This window comes from Portunus trituberculatus, chromosome 21 (assembly GCF_017591435.1).
Source record: "Portunus trituberculatus isolate SZX2019 chromosome 21, ASM1759143v1, whole genome shotgun sequence".
NCBI lineage: Eukaryota > Metazoa > Arthropoda > Malacostraca > Decapoda > Portunidae > Portunus > Portunus trituberculatus.
In genome coordinates, this window is record NC_059275.1 from 10,563,426 (window position 1) to 10,579,277 (window position 15,852).

At 39.5% G+C, this 15,852-nt stretch overlaps 2 protein-coding genes across 12 annotated transcripts in view; one reads left to right on the forward strand and one right to left on the reverse strand.

The window, feature by feature from the left end:
* Nucleotides 1-320: 320 nt before the first annotated feature.
* Nucleotides 321-770, forward strand: LOC123507006. Its single transcript, XM_045259502.1, has one exon. The coding sequence runs from the start codon at nucleotides 321-323 to the stop codon at nucleotides 768-770; it is 450 nt and encodes a 149-aa protein (XP_045115437.1).
* A 6,365-nt stretch (nucleotides 771-7,135) lies between these two features.
* Nucleotides 7,136-15,852, reverse strand: part of LOC123507112 (fasciclin-3-like) — a 944,731-nt gene continuing 936,014 nt past the window's right edge. For 9 of the 11 annotated variants that reach the window (XM_045259686.1, XM_045259684.1, XM_045259682.1 and 6 more), the window contains one exon: nucleotides 7,136-7,795. In XM_045259686.1, the coding sequence (XP_045115621.1) occupies nucleotides 7,661-7,795 (135 nt within the window). In that variant the 3' untranslated portion in view covers nucleotides 7,136-7,660. The remainder of the gene's footprint in view (nucleotides 7,796-15,852) is intronic. The other 2 variants (XM_045259693.1, XM_045259692.1) reach the window with 1 other exon arrangement.

The window sequence follows — 15,852 nt, forward strand, 5'->3', positions numbered from 1 at the left end:
TTGACATCCATGGGTTGCTCACTGGACTTGAGAGCCATGCAGCTGGAAGTAAGAGGGAAGGTCGTTCCGATGGGGCGGTGTACCAGCAGGAGCGCGGCGATGAAGGCTTTGCGAGCAACCGTCATTCCCCCCAGGTCGGAGATGATGTTGCCCTGTCAGCTGGAGGGCTTCAAGCCACCAGGTCTGGGTGTGGTGGAGCCGAACTGGACGGATGGAGTCGACATCTAGTGGATCTTGGCGCAAGGGAAGTACCTGTGGTGGTGGCCAACTTCTCCAGTTCACCTACAACGATTTGTGAAGGAGTTTCCATAGGGCAGTGTATGGCAGCTGATCGCCTCATCAAGGGGAAGGGCTGCAGACGGACTGAGGTGAGGTCAAATGGCGGACTGCCACTGGCTCTTCAGGATTTGTATGAGAGGAGCTGCCAGCATCTAGGGGGAGCTCAAGCGTTGGAGCTGAGGAAGTTGATGGAGGCATATGTGGATGTCTTCTCCATCTGCAATTTAGATTTTGGTGGTACCGACTTGGTGACACATCCTATCAAGCAAGCACCGCGGAGAATTGCGCCAGCATACCGGCTAGAGATGGAGCAAGTGATGGAGGACTTCCAGCGGCAAGGGGTAATAGAGAAATCAAGTAGCCCTTGGGCTTCTGCTGTAGTGTTAGTGAAGAAAAAGGTTGGGTCCCTAAGGTGTTGTGTGGATTATCGAGCATTGAACGACGTTACTATCAAGGATTCGTACCTCTGCCAAGAATTGATGACACCCTAGATGCCTTGTCCGGTAGGAAATGGTTCTCAACACTGGATATGAAGTCGGGATACCACCAAGTGAAGATGGCTGACAACGATAAAGAGAGGACTGCGTTCTCTTATGGACGGGGACTATGACAATTTACAGTTATGCCTTTCGGGCTGTGCAACGTTCCGTCCACATTCGAGCGCCTCATGGAGAGGGTACTGGAGGGACTGCGCTGGAGGGACTGCACTGGAAGACCGTGCTCATCTACCTGGATGACATAATTGTGTTTGGCCAGACTTTCCAGCAGGAGCTGCAGCGGTTATCTGAGGCTTTTACCGGGTTCAGGATGGCTCACCTTAAACTGAACCCTAAAAAGTGTCACCTCTTCCAGCGTGAGGTGAAGTACCTGGAACACATTGTCAGTGAACACGGCGTCAGGACAGACCCAGAGAAGGTGGTAGCTGTTAAGGACTGGCCAGTCTCAAATAGTGTCGGTGAGCTGCGCAGCTTCCTTGGGCTGTGCACTTATTACCGTAGGTTTGTGAAGAACTTTGCTACCATCGCAGCACCCTTACACCAACTGATAAAGAAGTCCCAGAAGTTCATGTGGTCACAGGATGTGCAGAATGCCTTCGAGCAACTAAAAAATGCCCTTACCAGTACCCCAGTATTGCAGTACCCAGATCCAAGTAAACCATTCATCTTAGATTGTGATGCAAGCGAGCATGGAGTGGGTGGAGTCCTGTCGCAGATGATGGATGGGGAGGAACATGTGGTAGCATATTTCAGCAAGAAGTTCAGTCCACCAGAGCGTAACTACTGCGTTACTCGAAAGGAACTGTTGGCTGTAGTGAGGTGCCTGGATTTCTTCCATCCCCATCTGAATGGCACCAAATTCATTATAAGGACTGACCATGCCGCCCTCCAGTGGCTGCGGATGCTAAAGAACCCCGAGGGACAGCTGGCTCGGTGGTTAGGTAAGTTAGATCAACTCAACTATCAGATTCAACACCGTCCAGGAAGAGTACACGGGAATGCTGACAGTTTGAGTCGTCGTCCTTGTGCACGAGACTGTTCCCATTGTACAAAAAGGGAAGAGTACGTTACGCAGTGTAAACGTACTGTTGTTGCTGGAGAAGGTTGGACTAACGAAGATGTTCAGAGGAAACAGAGGGAAGACGAGGATTTGAGGTCTTTGATCAAATGGATGGAACAAGACACTGCACGACCCCAGTGGGAGAAGGTCTCTAACTTGAGTTGTACTACAAAACTGTATTGGAACCAATGGGACTCACTCCAGGTAAGGGACGGCCTCTTGGGACGTCAGTGGGAGACGCCTGATGGCAAGAGCATGTCATGGTTGCTAGTGGTCCCCAAGTCCATGAGGCCAGAGTTGCTGAAGGCATCCCATGACAACATCATTAGTGGACACGTTGGTGTAAAGAAAACCCGCACTTGAGTCCACCAGAGGTTCTACTGGGTTGGTGTTAGACAGGACGTGACAGAGTGGGTGAAGACTTGCGATGTCTGCTGTGCCAAGAAGGTGCCGAAGATCCGTGGCAGCGCTCCCCTTCAATTGTACCAGGTGGGGGCATCAATGGAGCGGGTTGCAGTCGACATTACAGGACCTCTACCCCAGACGGAGGACGGCAACAAGTACATCTGTGTTGCTATGGATTATTTCACAAAGTGGCCAGAAGATTATGCCATTCCAAACCAGGAAGCTGTCACAATTGCCAAGGTACTAGTGGACAATTTCTTCTGTCGCTTCGGGATGCCACAAGAACTGCATTCACACCAGGGGAGGAACTTCGAGGCGGCTGTATTCCGGGAGTGCTGCAAGTTACTGAGCATTCGCAAGACCCGTACGACCCCTCTTTGACCATAGTCAGATGGCATGATCGAAAAATTTAACTGGGCTTTGGGGCAGGAGCTTGCAAAATATTGCACTGAAGGACAGACAGAATGGGACAAGAAGTTGCCAGCACTGCTGATGGCATACCGGTCAGCAGAGCATGAGTCCACAGGTTATACGCTGGCCAAGCTGATGTTGGGGCACGAGTTGGGGCTACCAGTCGACCTTCTGTTGGGTAGACCACCCGGGGAAGAGTTGCCATGGGAAACTACAAACTACGCCAGGGATCTACAGGAGAGGATGGCAGAAGTTCATGATCAGGTGCGAGGCTTTCTTAAGTTCACAGGGCAGGTGATGAAGCAGAGACATGACGCGAGGGCTACCAGGGTGTGCTTCGCTAGCGGTGAACAGGTTTGGCTCTACAATCCTCTTCGGAAGAAGGGATGATCGCCAAAGCTGCAGAGTCCATGGGATGGACCCTACATGGTGATGGAATGCTTGACTGACGTCACGTGCCGGATCCGAAAGGAACCGTCGAGGGTGAGGGTCGTCCACGTCAATCGTCTGGTCAGTTTTCCTGGGGCAGTGAGGCTCACCAGGGCTTTTCAGTAGAAGATGAAGAGGAGAAGGTCTAGGATGGTATAGCTGGGGAAGGCAGGAGTGCCGAGTCAGAGGAGCAAGAGGACCAGGCCAGGTGCAATATGGACCTGGAAACTGCAGGAGGACTAGATGCTGTGGGGCCAGAGGAGCATCGACGTCACACTCGGAAAAGGTTGAGGCCCGTAAGGTATAAGGACTATGTAATATGTGGTTTGCTGAGGACGACAAAACTGTAGGGACAGGGTAGTGTTATGTATTGAGTGAACGAGGGTTAATAAAAACTACTTTGTGTCTCGAAGGGTCACTCTTGGTACTTGCAGCTTCGATGGAGAAGGGGGTAGTGTCCCAAGGATTCACTCTTGCTGCTTCCAGCTTTGAGCCCTGCTGACACTGGGCTTCACATGAGGTGACAAGAACGACTAGCCATCACGGGAAAGAACACTTCAGTTTGAGCCTTCATCCAGCAAAGGAAGAGCCACTACCACCACCAGCCCAGATTTGTTCCCTGGCTCTCACCTCCACGATTCAGTGTCAGCGCTGTCCCACCCCACCCACCTCCTGCTTCTCTGTGTTTAGTGACTGCAACGCTGTGCCTTTCATCATTCACGCACGTGTGTCATTTTGGTGTGTGCACCGATAATCATGTGAATAAACTGGGTAATGCACTTTCTACTGTGTTCCTGTCTCACGCCTGCCTGCCGGATAGACCCACGTAACAGTATTTTTCAGGATATTTTTTAGGAAAAAAAGTGCGTCTTGTAAGCCGTAAAATACGGTAAGTTCAAGAGGGGTGTTGAGGAGCTTCTTTTGCCCTACAAGGAGACTTTACGCCATATGGAAGCATCTGCCAGTCAGAGGCCCATCACTTCATATTTCAAGCCCTCTCCAACCAGCAAATAAACTAAAGGTACTAGTACTATAATTAGATAAAATGTGTGCTTGGTACTTCATTTATTGTTTTGTTTTTTTCAGCCTTTTTGGTAAAAAAAAATTTTGCGGGAGGATCTAGGAACATAACCCCCATTTTCCCATAGGGCCTATTATTCGCCGAACACGAATCTCGCCGTACACGACGAGCTCTGGAACGTAATTCTGTTGTGTTGGGCAAGGTATGACTGTATATATATATATATATATATATATATATATATATATATATATATATATATATATATATATATATATATATATCATGGTATATTTTCTTTCTTTTTAGTTTACTCTGGGTTACAAAGGATTGAAATGTTCCAAATAGGGTTGCCCTTGAAAAAGTTTGAGAACCACTGCATCAAAACTATGAGAGTAAAGTTAAAAAAGACAGTTAAGAAAGAATTTCAGGGCAAAAATGTAGGAAAAGTGTAATTATTACCTGAATATTGCATATTCATTCTTTACTTTTAAGGTGACTGTGTCTTTCACTAAAACAACTAGATAAATACTAAATAAAAATGATAAAAGTAAACAGGAATATACTGCACTAAACTTTCTATAACAAGAAAAATATAGTAGTTAAGTAATTTATGAGAAGCACAATTACTTCAGGTTGTCATGTTGCAGAAATACTTCATTAGGCACTGTCTAACTGTAGGACTGCACTGCATGCTTTGAGACTCCATGATGACATGTGTCACTTGCCTTATCATGGTTTCTGTAGATTCATTACAACCTACCAGAAGTAATACAGGTTTGTAAAACAAATTTGCACACAGAATCATGTTATATTGTAGACAAACATGATACAAAATTACATTACACGTGTCAGCATACACACATTATATGTAATTATCATAAATACTTTTTCAGTTCTACATTACATGAAGATGCATAACTTGAGCACTACTCACCCTCTGTGTGGCCTGTGGTGGGCAACACCCACCTCCATAAATACACAGTATTATTTAGATTTCAGTTTCATTGAACATTATAAGCAATATGTTCTCTTACAAAAATATTGACTCTGTGTCAGTCACTATGTATAATGTTTCATGCATTCAGTTTTCATTCATTTCTGGAAGATCTTTGCCTGCATGTAACTTTTATCTTTTTATTAAGCAAAAATAAGTAAAGTTCAATAGATGATAGTTATCAAGTATGAATGGTTTATTCATTATTAATAGATTTTACAGTTTGTCCTACATAAATGAATTGTCATGAATCTATTTGATGTGTTGAACATGTGTATGCTTTGCTGCAGTTTTGTGGTAAGTGCTGCATCAGTCATGTGTCTGTTGGGAAAGCATCAGGTACATAATCAACCTAAGGTCCCTTTCAGCAAGAAGAGAAAAAAGCCCATTGAAAAGGCATAAGGCTGACATTTATTTATAGTACATTCATGCTTGTCAAAATAGTACACCAGCTTCATGAGTCAGCCATCTAGATGCATACTAACATTAAGCTACATTATAGACAATGAAAATGAATCAGGTTATATTTACATGTCACCTTTTACACCACACATTATTAGAAGTATGCATAACCATATATCTTAGTACACACTAACAGAACACCTACTGGTGATTTATTGGATACACCTGAGAATTTCAATTCCAGGTTGAGATCTTGTGAACTGGCTCTTCTGGAAACAAAAGACACATCAAGACAACTCAAGACAGCCCTGGAACCAGTGTGAAAGGGAACCAGGCAGCAGTGTTGGCAAGGTTTGTAAGAGAGCTGTGGTGAGGGACCTATTGCTTCTTAATTAAGGTATTTTTTCTTATTTTCATGGACGAGTTGTGAAAAAAAAAAATTGCTTCAAAAACTTCATAATTTGTTTCTCTAAACTTTAGGGATTTGTGGTATCACTTATAAAAAAGATATATTTTCTTTTAGTAGAAAATATGTATTGTGATTTTTTCATATAAATATACTAGTTTTCAAATATTTCTTGAAGCATTCATATTTCATATTACAGTATATTGAAGAGTAACAATGAACATAAGTCAATAGGATATATATATATATATATATATATATATATATATATATATATATATATATATATATATATATATATATATATATATATATATATATATATATATATATATATATATATATATATATATATATATATATATATATATATATATATATATATATATATATATATATATATATATATATATATATATATATATATATATATATATATATATATATATATATATATATATATATATATATATATATATATATATATATATATATATATATATATATATATATATATATATATATATATATATATATATATATATATATATATATATATATATATATATATATATATATATATATATATATATATATATATATATATACACACACATATTCATATATTTTCATATAGTCCGGCATGTCTCGCATCTTTTGTGGCATCCAAGATAGGACAATTTATTTCTCCATTTTCTTACATAAATTATATTTTGTAAATTGAAAGTGATTTTGTACTATAGTCATGGTACTAGAGTTCTGGTCATTGGGGCTGAAGGCTGCATCATCATATTCTAGCAACATTCCCGTCAACACTGCATCACAGCTCATACTTGTTGTATGTTTAGGAATATTAATATTATCTTATATCATAAACTACAGTGCCTGCACATATTAGCAGCGGTAAGTATTTCTAAACATACAGATTCAGAGGGGTAAGCTGTCACTATATGATGAAGCAGCCTTCAGTTTACATCATCATGACTACAATGTAGATTGATAATGATATTTGCATATATTTTGGCTTCATATGTTTTCTGGCAGAAGGTTCCCTTCTTTGATGTTATATAGCTGGTGATGTTATGTGCAGTATTATGCAGCCCATAGGACAATAGGTTTTTCCTTAAAGATATTCCTATTATTACCCTACACCAATGCCCAACATTATTTACTATATTAGAGTTTGTCTTAACATTTTTGCTTTCACAAAGGCTGTAAAATACAGAAACTTGTTCAGCTCTTTATTAACCCTCCAACAACTCCATTCTCTACTTTGGTTTGAAAGTTTAGCTGTTACTTTGAATTTGGTCTTTATGAAAAGGAATTTTTTCACCTCATTGAAATATTTATCTATATATTAAGCTGGCAATCCCACACAGAGTGGGACCAACCATACTAAAGAATCACATTTAGCAACATAAAAATTTGCATTGTACGACCTTGAAACTCTTATTATTAACTCACTCAATAACTAAAATCTTGAACAATATTGCAATGACAATAAACAAAACCACACATCATAAAAGTGACTATTTTCTAGGATGTATAGCATAACATCACGCCAAAAGTCTTTGTCCGTTACTTTGTATAAAAAGTTAGGTGAGGTGCGTCATGAATAATTATAAAATAATTCAGTGATGCTACAAGCACACCAGCTGCTTAAGATTGTAAAATCACAAAGGCAGTTAAGATGATAATTCATGCAAAGAATCACCTTTCCAGTATCAATTTGAAGGTAACAAGTTACATCAGTTTACTCTTTTTTTTCATCTTCCCGGTTGTCAGTAATGGTGCCTACAATTTGTGCATATTCTGTTTTCTCATCTGTCTTTACATCAGCTTTCTTCTCAGCTTCTCCCTTACTGAGGTCCAGTTCAGCATAAACCACCTGTGAAGGACAAATAATTTTAGTTTTATGGAGTTGAAGTTTCCTCACATATATAATGAAAAACATATGATATGCAATATAGTCCAGTATAAGTAAAAAAAATAAAAAAAAATCTTGCTATATAATAAGCAGTCATTCAGTGATATAGTAATAAATTTTGAGATAGGTTGAAATGTTGTTCTCAAAATTTTATTTGATAAGAGCATCAAGTGTTATTTTTCTTCTAAGAGTCAGCGCAGGTGATGATTCTCGGCTAAGTTGTCTAAGCCATGTTGCAATCCAAATAACTACAAAAGCTTTACAGTTCTGACAAATGGAAAAGTCTGGGAACTTGTGGTTCACATGTAGCTTATAATATTGGTGGAATCAGAGTATGCATAATAGTAGATGAAAGTGAGGTACACAAATGAATATTGCTCATTTTGTACTGTATTACTCTTGTACAAATCTCTTAACCTGCTAAGTGTTTCTCACGTCACATGACGTCCTGGCCTTGGGTATCTTCAGAGGTTTCTCACACTACATAACATTTTACAAATATTCAGTTTTTATGCTAATTATTTGCCTTGTATGGACAGTAGCTAGTTTTATAAGAGTGTCAGGCATGTTTCCCTAGGTACTCTCCTGCTGCCAGTGCTGTCCTTATAGTCATGGCAAGTAGAAAATTTCTGCATGGAGATGTTTTGAAGAGTACCCATACACTGGTACCATTCTAAGAACCATGAATACTACACAACTTGAAATATGTAAATAAAAATATTGAAAGGAAAAAAAAAAATAGTGAAAAAATAATGTTAACAAGTGTACATAGTAGTGTTGCCCTTGGCTGGCCTTCTCCCCTGCATTAAAAAAAAAAAGACGTTTACTATGTGCCTCATGAGGTTGCCAAAGGTTGAATTTATGTTATATGTATGCTTTTGTTTTGAAAATGAGTTTATTCAATTTATGTGTATAGTTTTATGAAATAAACTAATGGTTGCATAGAAAATGTTGGAAAGACAATGTATGCAGTGCATCAGAAGTGAAGGAAGCAGATGTTGCTTAACACTACGGGTAGAGAATTCCCCGTATGGCACCCTAGCACTGGGATTTAAAAATGGCGTGCTGATTCCTTTAATCTTTTCCCAAACAACCCAAAATGAAGCAAGAAACACAAAACATTTAGATTTTTTGTAACCTCTGGAGTACTTTATATGTAAACTAACGTAACACTTAACATGTTAAAGCCACTAATGGTTATAAATTTATAGACATCTCTTAATAATATCAGGCACCATGAATTAAGAAAACTATATCACTATACTTGGTGATTTTTCATTCTATTATACTTAATGAACTGCCACTCTTAGTGATGTTTACTTCATTTGCAGAGCCACAAGGGACCTTTGTCGAGGGGCTCACCAGCTCTCCACAAGTTTGATAGTTCTTTGTGGTTTGTGACATATCATTAGTGTTGGATGTGAGCAAACAGGCTGGGCAGCATTTTCTTGCTATCACACAAAAGGACTTGTCTAATGTGATGAAAGACTGTACTCTGAAAGTTTCTTGGTGATGAATGTGCATGATTGTTCCTCATGACAAGCCCATCTTAGATTAGAACTACATCTTGAACATGACTTGTAAAGCATATGCATAAGGTCTTTGTTACTTCAGGGTTTTTTTTTTTTTTTGCTGTGGTCACATTTTGCCTTAATAAGTCATCAATTCTAAATGTAAAAGGAAGTCATTTAATTTATTCCCCATTCATATCTAAAATTGTTTAGTGGCAAGCTAGTACCAAGGAATGAGAGAGTAAGACATGCAAAGATTTAGTAAAAGTACAGTCTTCCATGCTATAATATATAAGTGCTAGCTAATCATGCTCCATAAAGACAAGGCAGTGTGTGAACAGTGGTTGAAAATTAACTGAAAATGCAGAGGAAGTATAAATTGTTAGATCATATGGAAATATTGTTCATGTAATTGGCAGCAGTCTGAAAGTCACACACGTATTGAAAATACTGCCAAGAGTGTAAAAGAGCTAGCATGTGCTTGGCTGCAATATAGAAGGATTATTTGTGTGTTCTTATAACTGATCTACATACCTCCCTGATTTTGCTTGTGTCCTTAGGGCTGTATTTAATTTCTTTACACAAATAATGCATAAACCAACTTTTGAAGGCTCCAAATGATCATGTTTTCCCCCATGGTAGATGCAAAAAGTAAAGCTTTGAAGTTTGGAAGCCTCAGGCCCAACTGTTGCACAAGCAAGACTTCAGCTCCACTGTATTTGCACCTACACTGTATACAAGTAAAGCTTGTATAGGAGAGACTATTTACCAACGTCTACATGGCCCATTGAGATGGAGATGAGAGGACAAGCAACCAGGGGCATTCACTAAACAAATTGAGCAAGCAGTCTACATTAGACTGATGACAATAACAGCAGACACCTGCTGTTGTTGTTGGTCTTGACGTGAATGGAGGGAGAGAATGTCTCTGGTATCTTGTACATCCTCTCAGATGCCAATCCTTTTTCCAGACATCCTATCCATGAATGAACTAATCAAGAGAAAACCAGCAGACCTTGATAAGGGTCAGTGCCCATGATATGTCATAGTTAGTGCAGCTATCAAAAAGAGAATGGACATCAAGAGTCAAGATGTCTTTTAAGCCTGGCCACCTGGTATCAAACCAGAAGCACAGTGTCTTACCATTTCAGAATCACAGTTTTCCTGTGCTCTGCACCAGTTGGAACAGCATCCTGCCTACCCAGGACATCCTCTCTATCATTATAGAAGATGATGATGAAAGTGGCCACCAACTGCACCAAGAACTTCAAATATTGGAGATTTTTTTTATGGAGCATTCAATAAAGACTTTTTGGGAGATTAATAAATGCTACAACACTTCTATAAAATTTCTGTAGTTTTCAGAGTATTTTTTTTTACCTTTTACACTCCCTTTAAATAGTAAGCTACTGAACACTTCCTTGGCAGGTAGAATTCTTGATCAACAAACTTTGGTCACAGTATCTCCTACTCACAAATGGAAGAGATAAAAACACTTATGTGTCTTCACAAACTCAGCATCAGGAAGTCAACAGATGATGCACGGATGCCACAGAATGCATGACTTCAGTCAGATCTTTCTATAAGCTTTCTGATTAGGGTAGAGAAAACATAGTAGTGTTCAATGCCTCAAATTCATCCATCTATCAACTCAGCACAACCTTCCAGACGACTATCCCCTCTTCTTTAACCCCTTCGCACCGGATGTTAAAAAAGCCCGCCTGTAGGATATATGGGTGGTAGTGCCGCGCGGGAAACTCATGCAAGCTTGTCATACTTGTCATCTTTATGTATGATGCTGCTATTTTTTAGTCACTATATCGCCTTCGAAGAGGAAAGTGGACGCTTTTCTCTTCGGAGAGAGAGAGAGAGAGAGAGAGAGAGAGAGAGAGAGAGAGAGAGAGAGAGAGAGAGAGAGAGAGAGAGAGAATTAAAAGTGCGTGCGTGTGTGTGTGTGTGTGTGTGTATTTACCTAATTGTATTTACCTAATTGTAACATACGGGAAAAGAGCTATGCTCGTGTTTTCCCGTCTCCATATCTATTAATGTCCAGCTTTTTCTTAAAATCATGAATATTCCTTGCGTTGACCACTTCCACGTCTAAACTATTCCATGCTTCCACCCTTCTATGAGGGAAGCTATATTTTTCACATCTCTCCTATAAGTGGCCATTTTAGTTTTTCCCATGCCCTCTCGACATTCTTCCATTCCACATACACAGATCTTCCCTATCCATTTTTCCATGCCAATCATCACTCTGTATATTGCTATCAGGTCTCCCCTTTCTCTTCTGTTTTCCAGGGTTGGAAGTTGCATTCTTTTCAGTCTGTCTTCATAAGTCAAATCTCTTAAGTCAGGCACCATTTTCGTTGCAGCCCTCTGTACTTTCTCTAGTTTCCTTATGTGTTTCTTTAAGTTCGAGCCCACTGTATTGTTGCATATTCAAGCCTCGGTCTTATCATTGCAGTAATTATTTTCTTCATCATTTCTTCATCTAAATATACGAACGCCACTCTTATGTTCCTCAATAAGTTCAATACTTCTCCAATTATTTTGTTTATATGTCTCTCTGGCGATAGGTCATTGGTAATTGTCACCCCAAGGTCTTTTTCTTCATGACTGGTTTTATGTCTTCATTTCCTATCTTGTACATACTCCTGATTCTTCTTTCACTCTTGCCAAACTCTATTTTCTTGCATTTTGTCGTGTTGAACTCCATTTGCCATGTACAGCTCCATTTCCATATTCTGTCCAAGTCTTCCTGGAGTAGTTCGCAATCTTTGTCACATCTCACTTTTCTTAACAATTTTGCATCGTCTGCAAATAGGCTCACATAACTGGACACCCCATCCACCATGTCATTTATGTAGACCGCGAACATTACTGGTGCCAACACTGATCCCTGTGGAACTCCACTCTCCACCAATCCCCATTCTGATGGTCTGTCCTTAATTATTGTTCTCATTTCTCTTCCTACCAAAAGTCTTCCATCCATTTTAGTAAACTGCCATGCACTCCTCCTACCATTTCAAGTTTCCAGATCAGTCTCTGGTGTGGTACCTTATCAAAGGCCTTTTTTAAATCCAGATATATTCCATCAGCCCAACCATCTCTTTCCTGTATTACATCTATCACCCTCGAATAGTAACATATCAGGTTTGTCGTGCATGAACGCCCTTTTCTAAAACCAAATTGACACTCACAAAGTATGTCATTTTTCTCCAAGAAGTCTGTCCATCTATTCTTCACCACCCTCTCACACATCTTAGCTACCACACTTGTAAGTGACACTGGTCTATAGTTCAATGGGTCTCTCTTGTTACCTGATTTATAGATTGGGACAATGTTAGCTCTTTTCCAGTCTTGGGGCACTACACCTTCCCTTAATGAGGCATCAATTACTTCACAAACTTTTTCTGCCAATTGCTCCCTGCATTCTCTTAAAATCCATCCTGATACCCCATCAGGTCCCACAGCTTTTCTCACTTCTAAACTCCCCATCATGTTCTTGATCTCCTCCACAGTTACTTGAAACTCCTTCATAATCCCTTTCTGTTCCATTACCAGTGGTTTGTCAAAAGCAGTCTCCTTTGTGAATACCTTCCGAAAGCATCCATTCATAGCCTCTGCCATTTCCTGGGATCTTCACTGCATACTCCATTTACTTCTAAACTTTCAATACTTTCTCTATTTTTGATGTTGTTGTTCACATGTCTGTAAAAAGCCTTGGTTGGTCTTTACATTTATCAATTATATCCTTTTCTTGTTTCTTTCTTTCTTCTCTTCTAATCAACACATATTCATTTCTTGCTCTTTTGTAACTTTCCCACTGCTTAATCCGTCTTTTCCTTCTCCACCTCTTCCATGCATCCTCTTTTCTTGTTCTAGCCTTTTCACATCTATCGTTAAACCAGTCCTGCTTTCCAACTTCTCTATGTTGTCTTATTGGTACAAATTTTTCTCACCTTCTTTGTATATTTTTATAAATTCCTTCCACTTTTCATTTGCTCCTTAGCACTCTTGAATTTCATCCAATTTGTCTCTTGAAAGAATTTCTTTAGGTTTCCAAAATCTGTCTTGGCATAATTCCATCTTCCCACTTTATATTCTTCATTTCTTCTAGATTTCTCTTCGTCTATCACCTTGAACTCCAAAACTGCATGATCACTCTTTGCTAAAGGGCACTCCACCCTCATCTCCTCAATGACCATTGGCTCTGTACTAAAGACCAAGTCCAGTCTTGACGATGCTCCCTCTCCTCCAAACCTAGTATCTTCTTTGACCCACTGAGTTAACACATTTTCCATTGCCAGTGTCAATAGTGTATTTCCCCATGTTGTCTCTGATCCTTCCATTGACCAGTCCTCCCAACACACCTCTTTACAATTAAAATCTCCCATCATTATAGTTCGTTCACAGCCACCCAACATTTCTTCCAGACATGTTCCTGTATCACTTATCATTTCTTCATATTCCTGTACTGACCATGCATTTGTCTTAGGTGGTACGTACACCACTATGTAGTGCCTCTTTTTTCCTTCATTAGTTTCTGCTCTGATCTTTAGCACTTCTGCCTTTCCCATACCTTTTTCACTTGATCCACCTTTATATCTTTTTAACCAGCAACATCACTCCTCCTCCCATCTTACCTACTCTATTTCTTTTCCAAACATTATATTTCCTTCTCCAACCATCATCAGGTCTTCTCCTCTCTCAGTTTTGTTTCAGTAAGACCCACAATATCTGGGTTCTTGTCCCTCAAGTAATCGTTGAGTTCTAAAATCCCGATATCACTCCATTTATGTTGGAATACATTACATTCGCTCATATGTAAGTTTCTTTAGTCCTTTCTTGCTGTACTTTTCTGGGTTATGAACCACTTCCTCAGTCTCATATCCAAGATTCTCCAGAAAACTCTTTCTTCTCCTCTTCTGTCCTCTCTTCATTTTTTTCAAAGCCTCCTTTCTCAACTCATTTAACATTTCTCTTTCCTTTTCACCGAGATCTCTTCTCAACCAAATCTTCCTTGTTGTTTCCTGCTGGGCTAGCCTCCATGACTTCTCCACCAATTCATCTACATCCTTTTGTGACTTAAGTTTGATTCTTATTGGCCTCATACCTTCTCTTGTGAACTTTCCAATTCTATGGAAGTCCTCTATTTCTTGTACTAGGTCTTTTCCCTCCTCCTGCACCACATTAATGATATTATTTATCACCTTTTTTATGTTTTTCTCTCTCCATTTTACTCGGTGTCTTATCCTCCTCCACACCAAATATCACCACACATCTCTTTTTGTCTACAGTTTCCCTCACCAATGTTTCATTTGACTTAATAACCTTCACCACTTTCTCAGCTATCTTCTCTTCTATGATCTGTTGATCTATAATTTCAGCAAGGCCCAAAGTTTTCTCCCAGACTCTTTGATTTCCTTTTCCAGACTTGCAACTTTGTAATTTACCTCCTTTCTTTCCACTTCCTGACTTTTTTTCCATTCAGCCTGCTTCTCCATCACTTTTCCTAGAGATTCTCCACATTTTTCGCAATTCACTTTAATTAGCTTAACTTCCTCTTTCAGTGCTTCATTTTCCTTCTTCATATCGGCACAGTCTTTCTTTACATTGTCATAACTCGTTTCCAGGCCCCCATACTTTTCAAACAGTTTTTCAATTTTACCTTCTAACTCCAGAATTTTGTGTGTGTGTGTGTGTGTGTTTACCTAGTTGTATTTACCTAGTTGTAGTTTTACAGGGCCTGGGCTTTATGCTCGTGTGGTCCCGTCTCCATATCTACACTTATCCAATTTTTCTTTAAAACTATGTACACTCTTTGCTGACACCACTTCCTCACTCAAACTGTTCCAAGTCTCAACACATCTTTGCGGGAAACTAAATTTTTTAACATCTCTCAGACATCGTCCTTCCTTAGTTTCTTACTATGCGATCTTGTGCTTCTAAAGTCATATTCTTCTCTCAGGATCAGTTTCTCATTATCCACTTCATCCATTCCGTTAATCAATTTATAAACTTGTATCAGATCCCTCTCTCTCTTCTCTGCTCCAAGGTTGGTAGATCCATTGCCTTTAGTCTCTCCTCATATGCCATCCCTTTAAATTCTGGAACCATTCTTGTAGCCATTTTTGTAGTCTCTAATTTTCTTATGTGTTTCTTTTATGGGAGTCCACACAACTCCTGCATATTCCAATCTAGGTCTTATTTTAGTACTTATCAATTTCTTCATCATTTCCTTGTCCATATAGTGAAATGCTACTCCAATATTCCTTAGCAAATTATAAGTCTCTCTGAAAATTCTATCAATATGGCTAACCGGTTGATTATTTTCTTCCATTGTCACTCCCAAGTCCTTTTCCTTTTTTACTTTTTCTAGTTCTACTCCATCTCCCATCTTATAGATTCCCACTGGTCGTCTTTCACTTTTTCCCATTTCCATGACATGGCTTTTGTCCACATTGAATTCCATCTCCCATTTTTTGCTCCATTTCCAGATCT